The sequence below is a fragment of the Lampetra fluviatilis genome, chromosome 58 (assembly GCF_964198595.1).
Source record: "Lampetra fluviatilis chromosome 58, kcLamFluv1.1, whole genome shotgun sequence".
NCBI classification, from domain to species: Eukaryota; Metazoa; Chordata; class Hyperoartia; order Petromyzontiformes; family Petromyzontidae; genus Lampetra; species Lampetra fluviatilis.
Window position 1 is genome coordinate 8668245 of NC_136332.1, and position 22560 is coordinate 8690804.

At 45.8% G+C, this 22560-nt stretch overlaps 1 protein-coding gene across 1 annotated transcript in view; it reads right to left on the reverse strand.

Annotated features, from left to right (window-relative positions):
- Nucleotides 1–22560, reverse strand: part of LOC144950536 (uncharacterized) — a 38334-nt gene that overhangs the window by 12813 nt on the left and 2961 nt on the right. Inside the window, exons 3-6 of the mRNA XM_078880674.1 lie at nt 21943–22051; nt 20223–20303; nt 2693–2757; nt 974–1107 (exon numbers count right to left, since the gene is read on the reverse strand). Of these exons, the coding sequence (XP_078736800.1) occupies nt 974–1107; nt 2693–2757; nt 20223–20303; nt 21943–22051 (389 nt within the window). The remainder of the gene's footprint in view (nt 1–973; nt 1108–2692; nt 2758–20222; nt 20304–21942; nt 22052–22560) is intronic.

A 22560-nucleotide genomic window follows, 5' to 3' on the forward strand; every position in this document is an offset into this window, starting at 1 on the left:
GGTGTGTTGTACGGTATGGTGTGTAGCTCAGTGGTAGGTGTGTGTGGTGTGGGTGAGAGGTGTGTTGTACGGTGTGTAGCCCAGAGGTAGGTGTGTGTGGTGTGTGATGGTTGGTGGCATACAGGGTGGCTCAAAAGTCAGGACACGGAGGATGATTTAATTTATTTTAACGCTGTCATTAACATATTTTAAATGTGTATTTAAGTTAATATTTAATATGTTATCATTGTAAATTCATATTTTTCTTCTTATTTTGAGATTTTATTTACAAATTGAAAGAATATGTACTCAAGACAAACGAGTTCAATTAGTTTTCACGTATTATAAAGAAGGCACCTTTAATCTCAAAATTAATCTTAAATAATTCATATATGTATTCGTGTGAATGTTAGTTAGCTTGAACATTTGTTAAAATAAATGAAATAACCCTACGTAATTTGTTAAAGTACGTAATTCGAATGATCCTATGTGATTTGTTAAAGTACGTAATTCTAATGATCCTATGTGATTTGTCAAAGTAAATATGAAACCCTGTGCCCCGGCTTGTGGGCCACTCTGTCTGTAGCGATGAGACGCGACTGGGTGATTTGCCAGCGGGCTCCAGTGTCAAAGTGGAGTGCCCAAGTGGAAGTCTCCACTCAGAGTTGTTAGGCAACTGTCCAACGAACGTGGAATCTGCTGTGATACACGCGGCAATCTCGGAGCGAAACGACTCGCAACGGAATTGAAACGGTCACAGGCGGCTGCAGAGATGGACACGCGGCGTGTGGGTTGAGTCTTAATTATTGGGGATGCTGCGTTGCCTCTCGCCGCCTCCTCTGCCGAGACTACAGCTGCTGCTGCTGCTGCAGGCTCCATCTCCGCTGTGGACGTGCTATCGGCGTGTTGTCCGCGTGGAATCGTCGCCCATGACGCATGCTCGCCTATACTTTGAAGGCAGTCGTATTGCCAATATGTGTTGAGTTTGCGTTACATCGTCTGGAGCAGTGAGCTTGCCGTCTGTAGACTTCACTGTTGGACCGTGAGCTCCGATCCACTCGCTCAGGTAGAGGATGCCGCAGCTGCTGCAGTTCCACGCATTGGACGTCAGAGTTATCGTCTCCAGCTGAGGCTTGCGATGACCACTCATTCGATTAATCAGCGATGAATAATAAATAGAATCCCGTGCTCGCGACACGTATATTCAATCGTAAATCGTGTGTGCGGGGGAATCAATGAGCTGATTTAAGTCGAATGATAGTGGATCAGAGATTACGGTCCAACAGTGAAGTCTGCAGACGGCAAGCACTCCGCTCCAGACGATGTAACATGCAACACAACAAACACATCCGGCAATAACACTGCCTGAAATTGCAACGAATGTATAATATTCGACGCTTCGGGCAATGGTCCTTCTCTGCAGCGCATGAGACAGGAATTAGACCGATTAAATGTGCATTATAAGGATGATAATTAATGTGTTTAGGAAGACATGAAGATGATTTGATTTAAATATCCATTATAATAAGCAGTTTTAAATATACATGAGAATTGTATTGTATCACTATGAGTTTCACATATGCTACAATGGATTGCATAAACACGATGTGGCACAGGAACAGGCTCGACCTGGACACGAATCAACTGCAGAGTGTTCCTAATGGGGCGTTTGACAGCCTCACCAACCTGGAGACCATGAATCTGCTTGATAACCCCTGGGATTGTACACTGAGGAGACGATAGACTTCAAGCAACGCTGAGAACAAATCTACTTACTAGGGTGGCAATCCAGCTTCAGTAAACATTTAGCGGCCCACACGTCAACACAGCCCTTAGCACTGTCCAATAACAATGCGAAAGGTACAGCAATCTGGTTTCTCACAGTCCGTCTGTACCACGAATACGCAACGTGGCTAAAACAACGTGTAGATTGGTGTAGTGTAGGTGAGAGGTATGTTGGTTGGCATGTGTAGCTAAGAGGGGTGTATATGGTTGTGTATGATGTTAGGTATATGCAGATTAGACGTAGGTTATATTGGTTGAAAGTGACTAATTCGGAGACCAGCCATAACGTTGGTATCGTTTGCTGAAATTAAAAACGTTTAGATGTGACCTGTTGCATCAAATTCGATTTGATTGGAGATATGGAATTAAATATAAAATGTCCTATATGTCTTATATATCAACCTAACTAACCCCATAGTATAAGCTGTAGTGGTTCTAGCCCATTGGGAACAGGGTTACCGATTGTATAAGTTTCTCAACCCAGTTGAATGCACGTCTGGGTGCTTCATTCTGATTGTGATGACATTTTGTCGCAATCTCAGACTGGTTTACTGATGAATGTATTTTCAGTATGAAGCAATGAGGTCGATTCCTGGCCACGACCAACATCGATGGCGAGTGGCAGCTGGACTGGTCCCGAGGCTGAGCCTCAGCAGCCCGCCCTGACCTCCGTGGTGAAGTATGGCCAAGGTTACCCCATGAAGGGATCATGAGAAATATAGACACGAACGATGTTCTGTGTATCTTGGTGCGTATTTAGCAATGCGATTTGGGAAACCACGTAGAGTTGAGATCATTATCAATCTATCTCTTCTGATGTGGAACTAACGAGGGGTAGTAGGTGTGTCGTCTACACGACACGAGGCGTTCAAGTTAAGCGACGAACCCCAGTCCCAGGGGTTGTTGTCAATAAACATGGTCTGCAGATTGGTGAGGCTGTCGAAAACCCCGTCAGGAACACTCTGCAGCTTATTCTCACTCAGGTACAGCCGGCTCGTGAACGCGACGCATGAAGACCATTCACGTTACATTAGCGATGCATTTGACGAATGATACAACGCATTTGACTACTTACACTTACGATGCATTTAACGACTTACGCTAGCAATGCATGTGACTAATTGCACTGTCATTGCATTCGATTCATTACCCTAGCATTGAATGGGGCGAATTACACGAACTATGCATTTGAGTAATTACACTAGAGATTAATTGTACTACTTAAACGAGCATTTGATATGCCCAATTGCACGTGACCAATTAAAGCACCACGTATAGAAGCAGTGAAATGTCAGGTCGTGAGATTGCGACCCTCCACACCCACGGCGATAGCGGGGACGTTCAGCATAATTATACCGCGTATGTTTAACTTACATGACAATGGTAAGAACTAATACGACGATATCCCTGCGTTACTGCTGATTGTCAGCGTTGGTCGCGGTGTCACCGAGAGCGAAGCGATGCGTTTCTCTGTAGCCTGAACCTGAATAACAATCAGCTGCAGAGCATTCCGCACGGAGCGTTTGACCGCCTCACCAACCTGCAGACGATTCTACTCGACAGCAACAACTGGAACTGCAGCAGCCACCGCTCCCTTGTGTACCCGCATCTCGTGCCTCCATTGCCCGTGACCAAGTCTTCCGGCTTATGCCAAGTTTAGACAGATCTCGAAAGTGAAGCAGCGTTGAGACTAGATGGTGCCGGGATGGGTGGCCACGATGGACAGACCGGTTTGTCGTCGGGTTTGCAAGGCCACGCAGTGTGCAACAGAGGACAGAGCAGTCCATTACCGCACTGTGTGTTCCTTGCCTTCACCAACCCGTACAGACCAGTGTGGTGAAGTATGGTCACGTATTTCTCATGACGCAAATGGTATGATAGCCTTCGTGAGCCATCTTCTACCTCCATCTCGTGAAGTTACACGAGGCCTCTTGTGTGTTATCGTGATAGAAAGAACCAAAGAATAATAAAAGAATACATTAATAAACTAAAATCTGTTAATGAACACAAAGCGAAACATCACATAGAGATATATATTACGTAGACTACTGATTTAAACCAGAGTTAACAGCCATTGCATGGGGAGCAGTAGCGCAATGGTGAGCGCGCTGCGCTTTGCACCTGACGTGAGTTCGATTCTCAGCCAAGTCTAACATCAGAGTTTACATGAAAAGATATTGCTTGTCATACTTTATGGTCATGGAGGTTCAGCTATAGCTATTGCTTATCTAGGGCACGCTCATGTTTAAGGCATTGTTTTACATTGTACACAACGTGTAAAGAGGTATGGCTATAAATAATGTGCACACTCGTGCATGGGACTTCAATTTCTACAAGATATGAAGATTGGTTTAGACTGCTTTCAATAACAAAATTGTCAGTCGACTGTTGGATGGAGCCCGCCCCACGCCGTGCGGGTTGCAAAGTTAATTTGACCATATTTCACTAAGCCCATGAGTGCCAGTGCGTGGGAGCATACGAGTACAGTACGACGATGGGTCTAGCTGCACTGCCGTCTGCTATATGGTAGCCACGCAGCCGCGCAGCCAAGCGCTAGCCAGGCTCCAGACTGCTTAGCTTGCGAGATCTGACGAGACCGGGTGCTTACATTGCCAAGTGGAAGTTTCCACTCAGAACATTTTATGCAACTGACCAATGCACGTGGAGTCTGCTTTGAATCACGCGGGAATCTGGGAGCGAAACAACTCTTAATGGAATGTAAATGATCACAGGCGGCAGGGGAGATGGACACGCGGTGTACGGTTGGAGTATGAATTACGCGAGATGCTGCCGTGCATGCCGGCCCCTCCACCTCCACCGCAGCTCTTGCTGCTACTGTTGCTGCCAATAATAATGATGATGGTTATGATGATGACTATGATGATTCGGATGATGCTATTATTGCTCCTCAAACAGCGATAGAATTGGTTACAGGGCGAGAACAATTAATATTTAATTATGAGCGATGTGTGGTTTCCAATAAAGCAATATTTAGTATATATATAGCGACCTCGTCGAGACCAATATCATTACAGATCATGGACACTATTATTGATCAATGTTAGCAATCGCATTAGCATGATGATTGTTCTCCTGCAACTGAATATGAATAAGTTGCAGAGCGTTCCTGACGGTGCCTTTGAAAGCTTCGCACAGCTAACGAGTGTGCATGGAGGTTTCACAGCAAGCCGTAGGAGTGTCTGTCGAGACTGCCAACGCAGCGTTCATGTAGCACGTGGCCTTCCCCCGCACCTCGGATTAGCACAGTTGGCTCCGTAGGGTGCGAAATAAGTTCTCCACACACACATTACTCGCCTCTCGCGAGGAGGAGGTGGAAGTGTTCAACCCGTACGCATTGCAACACGAGTCCATGCGGAATGGCGACGGTGCATGGGGAGAGGCGAGGAGTGACATGTTCTGCAAAGATCCCACGTGACCAGTGTGGGGATTAGGAGCTCACGGGCCTTTTGTCAGTGAAGCTGCCAATCTTTGGAGCGCTTTGCCTTTGCTCATAAGACAATCATAGTCGCTCGAGATATTTAAGCCTGCCTGAAAACGCACCGCTTTAAACTCGCCATTGACCCGTGTTCTGGTCGTGTACCCTGCATGCTCTGGCTGTTTCCTGCTTTCCATACACGGTCGTGGCGCATTGGGATCTACGGATTAAATGCGCCACTTTACAAATGTAAATGATTATGATCATCATGTGTGAATGCATGCTGTTATCTGTGTATGTACATATATATGATTTATATATTTATAGATGCACCATCAGACTGTTGATCCAGACGGTGTAACGTGCACACGCGACTCGAGTGCTGTGAGAGAAATTATAAAAAGAGGGCGGATGGTCAAAGGCAGAATTCAGTGAGCAACCCGAGCTAAGCCAGCCGCTGATATGAGCGGAAACTCCACACAACCACAACACAACACCCACCAACACCACTATTAATCACTCCACATTTACCACCACCACCACCATCTATCATTACACCACATCTACCACCAGCACCACTATTAATCACTCCACATTTACCACCAACCACCACCATCTATCACTACACCACATCTACCACCAGCACCACTATTAATCACTCCACATTTACCACCAACCACCACCATCTATCACTACACCACATCTACCACCAGCACCATTATTCACAATCACAACATCTGTCACAGGGGAGACCCGAGTCATAAAAAGGAGAGCAAAAAAACCAGAACAATGAGATACATCAACGCAATATGAATTAAATGATATGAATATGCTCACTGTAGTAGGCTATGTAGGCTATATTCGTACGTGGAATATAAGGTTAATAATGTGCCTTTATAGAGCGCTTCAATGCTCAAGCGACACGGCGAGCCTGACATCACGCCCCATCTCGTCTCGTCCAATGTCCAATGCCCTGCTGCTGCAGTGTGGCCAAAAGGACCCCAGGGCATTAGTCTTCCAGTAGAGGACGATGTTACGATGTGGGGGGTTTTTGCCAAATTTAATATTTTCATTTTCAACTTTGGTCCACGACTCCGACACAAAGGACCTATTTTTTTTCATGAATATATACATATATAAGGTTGTGGGCTCTTTAGCGTCCACTGCGAAGCAGACGGTACATCGTGTTTTATTGGTTTATGGATCCATCGTATTTACCAGGGCGGCCGTTGGTCTCGAACCACGAACAAATGCAGCACGCGGCACAAAATCGGCCGTGTCAGAAAGAATGCCTTCGACTGCTGACGAAAGTCACTTGACTCGGCTACTGAGCCTCTATATTCATCTTATTAAACGCTTTAAATATCATTATTATTGTTGCTGTTGTTCTTGATTGAATGGGCTCGTATCTGCTGTAGACAGCTCCGTCTATACTGATAATCAACCACCGCGAAGTCTCTCCCATCCGGGGTGTTTGACAGACTGACTAATCTCAAGGAGCTGTGGCTGAATTCCAATCAGCTGCACTGGGTTCTCCATACGTGCCCCTTGTTCTGCCTGAGCATAGCAGTCAATGATGTCCCATGCTGCGATAACGTTGACTAAACCATGCGTGTATAATGTACAGCCCCATCGTAAAAAACATTGCTAGATGAACGCCTCTGCATGCCTGTGGATCAGACGTGTGGATTGTTTGACCACATTTAAAAATGTATTTGTCCATGCCAAATTTAGTGAAAGGAAATGTATTTCATGGACATTAATATATGTTCTTCGCAGTATTTACGATTTCCCCTGTAACGTGGTTGTTTTGCGCAGATTTTGTTGTTATAAAATGAGAAGTATGCGTCACTCCCAACCTGCAGACGATAGTCCTCACCTCCAACTCGTGGAACTGCGGCAGCTGTGACATCCTGTACCTGAGCCAGTGGATCCGAGTCCATTCTCAAACGGTGAAGTCAGTGGATGGCAAGATGGTTGATCCTGACGATGTAACACGGTCGCAGCAAAAACAAGTGCCGTGGTCTCATGGACGACAGCGTCATTGGATATGCTCGTGCCAAGAGACACGATAATTCACGCACAGTCAAACGTGGCGCAGCACGATGAGCGATTGAGCCAAAACAGCGATGGCACGAGGCTACAGACCGTACGCAGCCAATGACTCACTTCGCCGCCCACCAGAAACCGCTCTGCAACTTATTGTTTTCCAGATCCAGCCGTTCCAGGCTGCCGAGTTTGTCAAATACCCCATCGGGGACACTCTGCAGCTGATTGCGATCCAGGTGGTCTAACGACCGAGAGTAGCCGTTTGTTTCTGAGCAAAGTGTCCAATTACAAAAAATGAATTTAATTACAAGATAAGTAACAAAATTATTAATGTTAACACAGCATACCACAATTACCGTGCCACTTGATTATGGCAATGCGAAACAGCATCACGACAAGCCATGCAACAATGGGGATATGCTTAACAGTTGTGATGACGCTCAAGGTACGTATACAGCCCTTGGTCAATTCACTGCTGGATGGCTCCTGGGGGTTATTTTGTCATCCTTCACCACTTTGGACATTGTGAGTTGTTGAAGGTGAGGGTCATAGGCAAGGAAACATCTAAGTGCAGAACAACAATGGTGTTTGCTGCACTGCTCTCTTCTGCCCACCACGTGGCCCCGCAGCCTATAACACCTGCTGTTTGTGCATGGTGGTCACCCACCCAAGCACTTTCAGCCGAAACGGTGATGAGTTCCTGAGATCTGACGAGATCGAATACATTTTGGGTAATTTGTTAATCGGCGCAAAAATGCAGTACTCATTGATAATAGGGCACAGCAATGGAAACTAGGCACGTGCCAACAGCATACTTGCTGTACTGCAGTACGACAGCCTGCAATGATTTTAGCATAGCAAAACAATCATCAGCATTATTCGTATTGTGTATCTGCTGTGCTTAAAGGTGAGGTTATGAGGTGAACACTCCTTTTAACAGTGATGCTTTTGTAGAAATGTTGTTGTCTGTGTTGATCGGCATACCGAGGCCTTCATCAGTGGGCAACCAAAGTCGCACGTGGGGCGTCTGCAACCCACAGCAGCGACGTCATAGTCCTTGCAAAGTCTTCTCATTGCACGTCGCTGTGATTGGTTGGATACGGCCGCATGAGTCACGTGCTCGCATGCTAATGTAGGGGTGTCAGGGGAAGGATTCCCACCAATAGGAGGGTTAGTGGGACGGTGACAGGAGAAGGGGGAGGGGTAATCGAGGAGATATGAGGGGAGAACGGGCGGGAAGAGGGGAAGCTTTGACGGGAACGAGATTGAGACGGCTGGGGACAGGTGTGGATGGGAGAAGAGGAATAAAGGACGAACCCCTGCAACCTTGTGTCGGCTCTCCTTTACAGTAACAAAGGCAACACTCAGCATGGCGGAGTGATGGCATATTTGCAGTGGCACCCCGATTTACAACAATGATGTTCACATTCAATGTAGACATTTCATGTTACATTCGGAGAGACCAACGAGCTGTGTGCAGGAGGGCCGCGCTGTACCTGGAATACAATCAGCTGCAGAGTGCTCCTCACGGGAGCGTTACCCTTCATCTTTGGAGGTTGCACATGGAAAGGGAAATTTGTGTTTGGGTTCACACCTCGTCAAATACACCTCCACGTCTTCACAGACAGGCAGTGGCTTCTCCACATTTGTAGGCAATCGTCAACCATCAGCCATCATCAATCCACTGCTGGATGCTGGCATTCCCAAGCTGTCACCATCTCACTCAGGGCCGGCCCGAGGCATAAGCGAACTAAGCGGCTGCTTGGGGCCCCCTGGCCACCAGGGGGCCCCCGAATCGTTTTTTTTTACAATTAAATAACTTAAACAAGTGATATAAATGAATTAATGAATGAATGAATAAATGATTCAAGACAAGAAAATTCTGTCGACAACTGCTGCTTTGTCACGGCTCACGGATGTCACGGCTCATTGACAATTCGCGTGGGCGCGGGCGCGGGCGCGGGCAGGTGCGCGCAATTGTACGTCACGATAATTGTCCAATCTAATCCTTAACAGGCTTGAGGAATTGAACATCCCTTTTCAGGATTGTCGGGGGCAGTCCTATGACAATGGGGCTAATATGAAGGGAAAAAACAAAGGTGTGCAGGCTAGGCTATTAGTTAAGAATCCAAGAGCTTTTTATGTGCCTTGCAGTTCTCATACACTAAATCTGACCGTTTCAGATGCGGCTAAAGCATCAACGGATGCTTCTTGTTTTTTTGGAAATGTGGAGAAGCTGTACAATTTGTTCGCTGGGTCCACTCAAAGGTGGGCCATCTTACGGAAGTTTGTTGACATCACCCTCAAGTCCTGGAGTGAGACACGCTGGGAAAGCCGGATAAAAAGTATTGAAGCTTTGCGCTACCAGTCAGAGAAGGTGAGGGAAGCCCTGCTAGAACTGAGAAGTAAAGCGACTGACCCTGTAGTGGCTGTTGAAGCCAACTCCCTTGCGGAAGAGATAGGTTCATTTAGGTTTCAGATTTGTTGTGTTGTCTGGTGTGACATTTTGTCTAAAATTAACATCACGAGCAAGCTTCTACAGTCAACCAACATGCAGCTTGATGTAGCGGTTAACCTTGTGAAAAAGAACAAAGGCGAACTTATCAGTTACCGAAAAACAGGCTTCTGTGATGCACAGACATCTGCTAAAGAAATTTGTGAGCGGATGAACACAGAAGCAGTGCTGAAAGAGAAGCGATTGCGTTCTACAAAAAGGCACTTTGCCTATGAGGCTGCAGATGAGCCGATAGTGGACGCTATGAAGAGGCTGGAAGTGTCATTTTTTAATGCTGTAGTGGACCGTAGTATTCTGTCATTGGAGGATAGATTTAAGTCTCTAAGTGAGGTTAAAGAGAACTTTGGAGTGCTGCTCAATTTTAGGGAGCTAGATCAAAAGGTCCGGAGGGAACAATGTGAGCTTCTTGGGGAAAAACTCTCTTGTGGAGAGGAGGCTGATATTGATGGTAGCGCACTGGCAGTAGAGATAGAGAGTCTTCCTGAACTTCCCCAAACTATGATGACTGCCTTTGAGCTTCTCACATACCTCTCACAAAATGAGATGTGTGAGCTTTACCCAAATCTTTGGGTAGCTCTCAGGATAGCCTGCACTCTGCCTGTGTCAGTTGCCTCAGCAGAGAGGAGCTTTTCCAAGCTCAAATTGATAAAAACATATTTGAGATCATCAATGGCCCAGGAAAGACTAAGTGGACTTGCAGTCATTAGTATTAATAACAAAGTTGGCCAAGCAATACCATACAATGATGTCATTAGTGACTTTGCCTCCAGAAAAGCTAGGAAGGAACGATTTTGAGGTCATTGTTGTACAGTTGACATTGTTGAACCCTTGCTGTTCTTATGTTTGCTTTCATTATTTAAGTATCTTTTTTTTTGTAACATTCTATTTTTGATTAGATTAATGTTTGTCTATTTTGGTTTTATTTAAAAGATTGCACATTTAATGCACATTTGCAAATAATTTATTTAATATGTTTTTTGTGACCGTTTGTATTCAGAAGTTTTAATAAAAGAGTGAAGTATTTTAAGTGTTGTTTTTATTTTTTATTAATACATAACCTCACTGTATTCGTTTATAATATTCGCTATAACATTATAGTGTGACATTTGTGTCAATAATCTTCTAGCACAGATGAGTCTGCGTGGTGGGAGGGGGGCCCCCAAATCAAATTCTGCTTAGGGCCCCCAAGAGGCTCGGGCCGGCACTGATCTCACTATCTTGAGATGCAACATCGAGAACCTCCATGCCGTGCTTGAGATGCCAGCAAACTAAAGGCCTCTGCAACATTGCTTGCTAGAGTACCCCACAGACAGGCGTCTTCGTCGAAGGCACTTTGGAGACATTGCTTCTTCACTGGAGGTGCTCCGGATGCATCCTAAGAATGCTGTGGACTTCTTCAGAAAAGTTGGCCGACTCAGCCAGCGTCAGTATATTTTTCGGACGTCCAGAAAGCAAAACAAATTCCATGTCGCCTGCTCCTTTGTCTGCCACTCTGTCAGCAGTCTCGGCCACCAGTTTCCATCCCTTCTCTCGCCCATTTATTGCCCAAGCCCACTCACAAGTTCGTACGATGTCCATAACGTGTGTGTGGGTCTTCTCTCATACATATTCTCTGTCAGTGCAATTTCACTCGTGCACCTGCTGTGCGTTCAGCTTCTGTTTAATTGTCTTTGTTCATGTCCATGTTTTTGCGAATGTCCAACAAATATTAGTATAGCGATTAAACACTTTGTTTATGCACATTAGCGTATTGATTTTCATGATTTGTTTTCATTTTTTTTTTAATTGATTACACTTATTACATCGTTTGTGTGTCGCATGTTACCCCGTCTGGTTCAGACTGATACTCCGAGCCGGATAAGAGCCTCTTTACTTTCTCTGCATTGTTCTTTATGAAGTCGCTGAGGTACAGGATGGCTCGGTGAATTGTTTAATTTAACATCTCTCAGCATTGACAACATCCCTACCGAGGCAAATCATTCGCGTTATGTTCTAAGAGAGTGTCCGATGGCCTTCATCTCTCTCCTGCAGATTAATGCGAGGACTGTTGATGATGTTTATTGCGTTCCCACAGTTACTCGATCGTGTCTTGTTAAGGTCCATGTACGTGCACAGCCCTTGTTTACATTCGTGCTCCAATGGCCATCGTGGTTGATGTGCTGTATGTGTATTTGTTCATGGGAGGTGGGACGCAGAGAAGGGCAAGGCAGTATGTGGTGGAAGGGAATAACGTAATGTCCGTGCGTTGTCCTGGCCATGATTCTATCCCTGATCGTAAATAACACCACCGGCAAATTGATTCTGTAATAATGGAGCATATTTAAGTCCGAAAGATTTCTACACAATTCTGGCTGTTGCCTGATGACGCTCGTTGTAATTACCGACGAAAAGTCGGACTCGAATTGTAAATGTTGTGGGTTTACTCTCCAACACACCGGTGTGCTGAACTAGTAATTAATTTGCATGTTTTTTTTACGTGACAAACCTTACAATCTAGAATAAACATTACTAATTGGCTGTGTCGTGTTGTAGTGGGTTTAACGACATATTTCTATGTATGCGATCTAATAAAATAAAAACTCTGTTATGGATAATATTGCTCGCGAAAGCCTACTACGACTACGTGTTAGACTGATCATGAAGAGCATGGCTTGGCAGCAAACATGGATGGCTGCAACAACATTTGACGAGTTTGGTCCTGATGTTGTCACGTCTTCTTGCATATGATTGGCTGGGCTTATTCACACAATGGAGCCAAGTACTACCAACTGCTGTTGAGCAGAATCCAGTCAGAGCAACCATCATTTCTCGTGCGAGCGTTTGCATATCTAGTGTGCAGGCTGGCAGCAATAGTCGAAGAGAGTGCTGTTGTGACCACAGGAAGAAGGCCGCCATGTATACAGGAAGAAGGCCGCTATGTACACAGGAAGAAGGCCACCCTGTACACAGGAAGAAGGCCGCCATGTATACAGGAAGAAGGCCGCTATGTACACCGGAAGAAGGCCGCTATGTACACAGGAAGAAGGCCGCCATGTACACAGGAAGAAGGCCGCTATGTACACAGGAAGAAGGCCGCTATTTACACAGGAAGAACGCCGCTATGTACACAGGAAGAAGGCCGCTATGTACACAGGAAGAAGGCCGCCCTGTACACAGGAAGAAGGCCGCTATCTACACAGGAAGAAGGCCGCCATGTACACAAGAAGAAGGCCGCTATGTACACAGGAAGAAGGCCGCCATGTACACATGAAAAAAACCGCCATGTACACAGGAAGAAGGCCGCTATGTACACAGGAAGAAGGCCGTTATGTACACAGGAAGAAGGCCACCCTGTACACAGGAAGAAAGCCGCCATGTACACAGGAAGAAGGCCGCTATGTACACAGGAAGAAGGCCGCTATTTACACAGGAAGAAGGCCGCTATGTACACAGGAAGAAGGCCGCTATGTACACAGGAAGAAGGCCGCCCTGTACACAGGAAGAAGGCCGCTATATACACAGGAAGAAGGCCGCCATGTACACAAGAAGAAGGCCGCTATGTACACAGGAAGAAGGCCGCCATGTACACAGGAAGAAAGCCGCCATGTACACAGGAAGAAGGCCGCTATGTACACAGGAAGAAGGCCGTTATGTACACAGGAAGAAGGCCACCCTGTACACAGGAAGAAAGCCGCCATGTACACAGGAAGAAGGCCGCTATGTACACAGGAAGAAAGCCGCCATGTACACAGGAAGAAGGCCGCTATGTACACAGGAAGAAGGCCGCCCTGTACACAGAAAGAAGGCCGCTATGTACACAGGAAGAAGGCTGCTATGTACACAGGAAGAAGGCTGCTATGTACACAAGAAGAAGGCCGCCCTGTACACAGAAATAAGGCCGCCATGAACGCAGGAAAGATACTGCGATGAAGCTTTTGGTTTTCAGCATGAAGAGGTTTACCCGCTTTCCAAGTTAGGTTACAATCCCTAAAACGTGCAAATAGTAAATGGTGTTCGTTGGTGTATTGTTCATCCTTTAACTGCAGTAGGTTCGAGAGTTGTATGTGTACATTATGGGAAACATATTTCAATACATCAATGTGATGATGATTAAAAAGTCATTAGCACGTTGGTATATTCAGGTTTGGTTAAACCATGCCAGGGTAAATAGCATAATTTCGAACCCATATTTGCTCCTGTGTGAGATTTCTCTGTGTCGGCATATTTTGGTTTCCCTCACATGAATGCTCTCCTCTAAAGTACATTTTCCTAATTTTAAAATACAGGAGCCTTCTCAAAAGCAGTTTGGAAATTCGGAGAGGATTTTCTGGATATATAAAATGATAGATGGATACATTTAATACAAATTTAGCTTTTTTTTTTTTATCTCAGCCAGTGGATCCGAGTCCATTCTCAAACAGTGAAGTCATTCGATGGCAAGACTGTTGATCCAGACAATGCAAAGTGCTGAGAACGGTGACCCACGAGGAGACATGCCTCTTTTGCTACTTAGCAGAGAAAGTTGCCCGAACACTGCTCAACTGCTCCCTTAAATCAAAGTAAAAATTTAAATGTCATCATATTCACCAGCATCAAGCAAGACTGCCTGCTGATAAGACACTGCATGTCCAAACCAATCCAGAATTTGCTTGTGTAGAATTAAAATGGCTCAAATTATGGGCTCCCGCGTGGCTGACAGGATGTGTAAAACGCGCGTCTTTAGTTTTGCATCTATATGGTAAGACAGATGTGTGAAGGGGGTGTATTGTCTTGCCTTGCCTGGTATGCAGGAGGACTTTGGCTCGATCCTGACCCCAACGCTTGTTGTATATTTGCATATATTTCTCCACGTGGTCGTGTGGATGTTTCTCCGGATCCTCCGGTTTTTCCCTCCGCATTTACAAACATGCGTATATACTTTTTGGCTGCTGTAAATTTCCACACGATTAAGCCACTTAGTTGAGCTATCATTTGTGGCTTCTGAAGAAGTGTTATATGGCTCAGTGGGCCTTACCTGGTTAAATAATACACGTTTAGTATTCAAAGAGTGTAATAGTCTACTTATATATTTTATCACAATATTGATAATCATCAACATTAACTCTGGACCTGAATAACAATAAGTTGCAGAGCGTTCCTGACGGTGCGTTTGACAGCCTCGCCAAGGTTGAAACGCTGCAGCTTCACAACAGCCCCTGGGATGAGAACCGTTCAAGCAACAGCCACCAAGAGCGGCTCTTACAGAGTCGCACTGCTACAGCTGTCAACTGGGCAAACACACTCGCGTTGCTAAAACCAAGTTTTGTTAGATTTACTGGTCACCGTATGCAAACACCAGCTTAAACCAGTTTGATGCACATATAGAAATGTCTCAAGCAATAAACATTTTTTTCTTTTAATCTGGGCAGTCCGGGTGGGTGAAGGGACTTGCCCACTTCTGATATCGTTCGCTACTGATGTTAGCCGCAGCCCAGAATCCAACTCGGGTCACCGGGATCACAGAGCAGAGTGCTAACCACTGCGCCACCTCTCCTCCTACCAGTCTCCAAGATGCGTGCAAAACACGCCCCTCAAAGTGCATCAATAGCTCGAGAGAAAAAATCCTCCAGCTGATTGCTGTGCAGGGAGAGAATCGTGAGTTCAGTCAGACTATCAAACACTCGGGGTGGGAGAGACTTTAGCTGGTTATAGGTCAGGTATAACCGCCATGTGGAACAGTGTGTTCATATTAAATAAGATGTTTACAACTTTAATAACGTTTTTATTTTCACTGCAAATGTCTATCAAAAATGTACAATAATGCGTGAAATATGCCAAAATATGTTTATGATTTCACGACAATTAATTATTTCACCTTTAAAAATGTGCTACACAAAGAGGGAATATATAGTGTGACCAGGGTTGGTGAATTGCCACTTGGTTGGGAGATAGCAGTACAGTAAGTGGGTTCAGAACCCAACTCTTATGAAGTGTTATCCCCACGATGTGTGCGTTTTCTCTGGATACAAAGGAAATGGCCAGATATCCCAATGTATTTTACATAACGAAGACATATGTTTAGTTACTCGTTTAGCTATGCAGTTGTGTATCCATCCATGTGTAGTGACATAGAATTACTTCAGAGTTTTCTTGCTATGAACTAGCACTGCTGAAAACATGCACTCCCAGAATGCCGTGTGGCTTGATGGCAGGTGTAGAGTTTGTGTTTGTTTCTATATGGCGTAACAGATGTGTGAAGTAGGCGTATTTTTGTTTGTCTATGTTTCGTCACAAAATACAAACAATGATTATTAACATTGCGGGTAGTGATAACCACAATCGCGCTCTATCTGTATGACAATAAGTTGCAGAGCGTTCCTGACGGTGCGTTTGACAGCCTCACCAAGGTGGAAATGCTGCAGCTTCACAACAACCCCTGGGATTGTAATCGTTCAAGCAACAGCCACCACGGTTGACTGTCACGAGGGTCGCACTGCTACAGCTGTCAACTTGCTAAACACACTGGGGTTGTTAAAAACGAAAGTTGTAACCGATTTACCGCACGTGTAATATGGGCGATGGTGATAGGCTCTGCCGGCCTCAGCCCGCAGCCAATGGGACGTCGAGCCAGGGGCGTAGCCCTGTGGCTGTATAGCAACATCTAGAAGGTTGCAGGGGTGAGGCTGATCATTGGCTGCGGGGCATCACGTGAGCCAGCTGTTATAAGGGGAGGAGAGAGACTGCTCGTAGTCAGTGTGGAGAGGTTTGAGGAGACACCACGTGACAGGCCGGAGTCTGTCTCCCGAACGCCGTTAGCCAGCAGTGTGAGGGAGCGAGGAAAGCGAGCGAACGCCACGCTCGAGTATTGGGAGTAACGGGAAAAAGGAACCCAGCGATGTGAGAGAGCTGTGTAACGAAGAACGAATAAAGACAAGAAACGAGAATACGATATCGTCCGGAGTGGGTTTATTACACACGTACAGAAATGCGTCGACCAATAAGCAAAGAATGTATTTATTTATTTTTAACTGAAAAACGAATGGAGCTGCCTTCATAGTCAGTGTGGACAGCGGGACACGAACAATGATGATATTGTTCACCACCGGTGCTATCCCTGACCGGGAATCCAACTCGGATCACCAGGATTCACGGAGCAGTGTGCTGACCACTGCGCCATCTCTTCTTCCCCCAGCCTCTAAGATGTCTGGAAGACACGCCCCTCGATGTGCACCCACGGCTGAGAAATATCCTCCAGCCGATTGCGTTGCAGCTCAAGACTCGTGAGTTTAGTCAGACTGTCAAACACTCCCGGCGGGAGAGACTTGAGCTGGTTAGTGGTCAGGTATAAATACCAAATTAAAGAGTGTATGCTAATATTAATGACACTTTGTACAACTCAGGAAACATGTGTTGTTGTTTCACTGCAAGTGTCTATTAAACATGTAACCTGTGAAATAATCCAATAGATCGATACAGTGTTAAATTATCATTATTTGGCATTTAAAATGTAAACGGACAAAATATAATTGGAGAATATAGTTCAGTTGTGTCCACCCATGCGAAGAGAAGTCCACACGAGGCGATGCTGGGGTAAGGCATCATTAATGATAATCCCTCACATGACACCACATGCACACTCCATCTCCCCAGGAACCCTGATCACACGACGCACCCCCTTATATACCCTCTCTCCCTCTCTCCCTGGATCCTTTCAGAAAGTGCCTCTGTATGTACGTATCTTGAGCTTGTTTCGCAACGTAGGTAGCCAACCGTGAAAATTAGAAGTGCGGAGGAAGGACATCAACCTAGATTTAAAAGTGCATAGCTCCGGTGACTTCCTAATATCGGAAGGAAGAGCATTCCAGACGGCCGTAGAAGTGCATCTGAAAGCATCACGTGATGCGGTGACCGTCTTTGTTCCGCCAAACGCATCTCTCGCCCTTTCTGTCTCTTGCTTTCCCCCCTCCCCCCTCTTTCCTGCCAAATCTCTCTCCCCCAGCCCTCAGCCATTTCCCTGCTTTATTCTTCTCGGCTGCCTTCCATCCACCTTTAATGTCATATTTAGTTATGGTGTGCCTACCTGCCCTTACATTATCCCAACGTGTCCTTTATACGACCTTTACGCATATACTCACCATTCCTATAAAATAATGTAGTTGTTTTCGTCAAATCACTGCTGCGTGAAAACCTCCCAACGCCTTGTTTGTCATGGTGGTTATTTGACCATACTTCACCACGCTGGCCAGCATGGATTGGTGAAGGGAGGCCCCCGAGCCCCGAGTACCAAACAGCTTTCCCCTCAATTCTATAACATGCGTTGGCCGAGATTTGTCCCAGTTCCGATTTCACGCGTGATTATGAATGCAAGGGAATTCCGGACATGTCCATTAAATCTTTCGGGCAGTAGCGATCAACCCTACATCCACCACCATTACTCATGACCACGCACACTGGCTACTCTCATGAACACGGACACACACAAAGACACGCTATCACAAATAAACACACATCCACATACCCAACACTAAAACACATGCGCGTGCACAATCGCACACCAATACGCACGACCTTACACAAGCGACGCCTTGTGTGGACTCCCCTTCGCGTGGTGTTAAACCAACACGGCTGAAATGGTGCACTCCAAGAAAGCCGTGTGTCTGATGGGATGTGTAAAACATTATTTTGTTTCTAGATGGAGCGATACATTCGTGAAAGAACCGTCTTGTCTGCTTACATATTTTTTTGACAATGCGAATAGTCATCACGGTCGTGGTCAGTGGTAACCACAATCGCGCTGCAACTGAATAACAATAAGTTGCAGAGCGTTCCTGACGGTGCGTTTGACAGCCTCGCCAAGGTTGAAACTCTGCACCTTGTCAACAGCCCCTGGGATGAGAACCGTTCAAGCAACAGCCACCAAGAGCGGCTCTTACAGAGTCGCACTGCTACAGCTGTCAACTGGGCAAACACACTCGCGTTGTTAAAACCACGTTTTGTTAGATTTACTGGTCACCGTATGCAAACACCAGTTTAAACCAGCTTGATGCACATATAGAAATGTCTCGAGCAATAAACAATTTACCTTTTAATCTGGGCAGTCCGGGTGGGTGAAGGGACTTGTCCACTTCTGATATCGTTCGCTACTGATGTTAGCCGTAGCCCAGAATCCAACTCGGGTCACCGGGATCACAGAGCAGAGTGCTAACCACTGCGCCACCTCTCCTTCTACCAGCCTCCAAGATGCGTGCAAAACACGCCCCTCAATGTGGATCAATAGCTCGATAAAAAAGACCCCCAGCTGATTGCTGTGCAGGAAGAGAATCGTGAGTTCAGTCAGACTAGCTGGTTATCGGTCAGGTATAACCGCCATGTGGAACAATGTGTGTTCATATTAAACAAGATGTTTACAACTTTAATAACGTTTTTGTTATTTTCACTGCAAACGTCTATCAAAAATGTGCAATAATGCGTGAATGTCAAAAGATGTTTATGATTTCACGGTAATTAATTATTTCATCTTTAAAAATGTGCTACACGGAGAGGGAATATATAGTGTGACCAGGGTTGGTGAATTGCGACTCGGTTGGGAGATAGCAGTACAGTAAGTGGGTTCAGGACCCAACTCTTATGAAGTGTTATCCCCACGATGTGTGCGTTTTCTCCGGATACAAAGGAAATGGCCAGATATCCCAATGTATTTTACATAACGAGGACATATGTTTAGTTACTCGTTTAGCTATTCGGTTATGTATCCATCCATCCATGTGTAGTGACATAGAATTTCTCCAGAGTTTGCTTGCTATAAACTAGCACTGCTGAAAACACGCACTCCCAGAATGCCGTGTGGCTTGATGGCAGATTTGCGTTTGTTTCTAAATGGCGGAACAGATGTGTGAAGTAGGCGTATTGTTTGTTTGTATATTTTTTATCACAAAATTTTTAAAAACACTGATTAACATTGCGGGTAGTGATAACCACAATCGCGCTGTATCTGTATGACAATAAGTTGCAGAGCGTTCCTGACGGTGCGTTTGACAGCCTCACCAAGGTGGAAATGCTGCAGCTTCAGAACAACCCCTGGGATTGTAATCGTCCAAGCAACAGCCACCACGGTTGACTGTCACGAGGGTCGCACTGCTACAGCTGTCAACTTGCCAATCACACTGGGGTTGTCAAAACTGAAAGTTGTAACCGATTTACCGCACGTACAGAAATGCGTCGACCAATAAGCAAAGAATGTATTTATTTATTTTTAACTGAAAAACGAATGGAGCTGCCTTCATAGTCAGTGTGGACAGGGGGACACGAACAATGATGATATTGTTCACCACCGGTGCTATCCCTGACCGGGAATCCAACTCGGCACACCAGGATTCACGGAGCAGTGTGCTGACCACTGCGCCATCTCTTCTTCCCCCAGCCTCTAAGATGTCTGGAAGACACGTACCCTCGATGTGCACCCACGGCTGAGAAATACCCTGCAGCCGATTGCGTTGCAGCTCAAGACTCGTGAGTTTAGTCAGACTGTCAAACACTCCCGGCGGGAGAGACTTGAGCTGGTTAGTGGCCAGGTATAACCACCAAATTAAAGAGTGTATGCTAATATTAATGACACTTTGTACAAAATTCCTATGTATGTACGTATCTTGAGCTTGTTTCGCAACGTAGGTAGCCAACCGTGAAAATTGGAAGTGTGGAGGAAGGACATCAACCTATATTTAAAAGTGCATACCTCCGGTGACTTCCTAATATCGGAAGGAAGAGCGTTCCAGACGGCCGTAGAAGTGCATCTGAAAGCATCACGTGATGCGGTGACCGTCTTTGTTCCGCCAATCACATCCCTCGGCCTTTCTGTCTCTCGCTTTCCCTTCTCCCTCCTCTTTCCTGCCAAATCTCTCTCCCCCAGCCCTCAGCTATTTCCCTGCTTTATTTTTCTCGACTTTCTTCCATCAGCCTTTAATGTCATATTTAGTTATAGTGTGCCTACCTGCCCTTACATTATCCCAACGTGTCCTTTATACGACCTTCACGCATATACTCACCATTCCTATAAAATAATGTAGTTGTTTTCGTCAAATCACTGCTGCGTGAAAACCTCCCAACGCCTTGTGTGTCATGGTGCCTGGCCAGCATGGATTGGTGAAGGGAGGGACCAGAGCCCCGAGTACCAAACGGCTTCAGGCAATTCTATAACATGCGTCGGCCAAGATTTGTCCCAGTTCCGATTACACGTGGGATTACGAATGCAAAAGAATTCCGGAGATTTCCATTAAATCTTTCTGGCAGTAGCGATCAACCCTACATCTACCACCATTACTCATGACCACACACACTGGCTACTCTCATGAACACGGACGCACACAAAGACACGCTATCACAAATAAACACACATCCACATACCCAACACTAAAACACGTGCGCGTGCACAATCGCACACCAATGCGCACGACCTTGCGCAAGCGACACCTTGTGTGGACTCCACTACGCGTGGTGTTAAACCAACACGGCTGAAATGGTGCACTCCAAGAAAGCCGTGTGTCTGATGGGATGTGTAAAACGTGTTTTTTTTCTAGATGGAGCGATATATTCGTGAAAGAACCGTCTTGTCTGCTTACATATTTTTTTGACAATGCGAATAGTCATCACGGTCGTGGTCAGTGGTAACCACAGTCGCGCTGCAACTGAGTGACAATAACTTGCAGAGCGTTCCTGACGGTGCGTTTGACAGCCTCGCCAAGGTTGAAACTCTGCACCTTGTCAACAGCCCCTGGGATGAGAACCGTTCAAGCAACAGCCACCAAGAGCGGCTCTTATAGAGCCGCACTGCTACAGCTGTCAACTTGGCAAACACACTCGCGTTGTTAAAACCACTTTTTGTTGTATTACTGGTCACCGTATGCAATCACCGGTTTAAACCAGTTTGATGCATATATAGAAATGTCTCGCGAAATTTTAAAAAGTGTTTTCCTTTTTAACTGACGAACGAATGGATCTGCTACCCTGGTCAGCCCAGGTTAGTGGAAAGACGCGGCCGATTCTGATATCATTCGCCACTCATGTTAGCCGTGGTCGGGAATCCAACTCGGGTCAGAGCAGAGTGCTAACCACTGCGCTACCTCTCCTCCTCTCAGCCTCTAAGATGCGTGAAAATCACGCCCCTCAATGTGCATCTATAGCTCGAGAAAAACTCTCCAGCTGATTGTTGTGCAGGTAGAGAATCGTGAGTTTAGTCAGACTGTCAAACACTCGGGGTGGGAGAGACTTTAGCTGGTTATCGTTCAGGTATAAACCGCCCATATGGAACAGATTGCGTTCATATTTTGAGAACATATTTACAACTTTCACGATTATTTTGGGTGTTTCACTGCAAGTGTATAAAAATCATAACGCGTGAAATGTTTCAATGCAATGGGAAGCGGGGTTGGTGCATTGCGTCCTGGGGGGTTTGGGACCCATCCCCGAAGTGCTCTCCCCGCGATGCGTGAGGTTTTTTCTACTCGCACCGCACGACTCGACACAGGAAGTGGGCAAATATCCGAATGCAGGACCCTCATGAAATTTTATTTAAAATTCTTAGGACAAATATATTTGTTTCACCACTTGGCTACAGACCTTTTTGTCAATTCACTCCTGGGCGAAAGCCTCCCCATGCCGTGTTTGTCATGGCGGTTTGGCCATACTTCACTACGTTGCCCAGTGAGGGTTGGTGAAGGAAGGATCCAGGACCATATTCAGCATCGTCCGTCTACAGATATCTGGCAGTTCACAAGCATTGGTTCCAGCGGGCCTGACTGCTGATGAGAGACACTGAATGTAGAAATCGAGTTTGTATTAAACG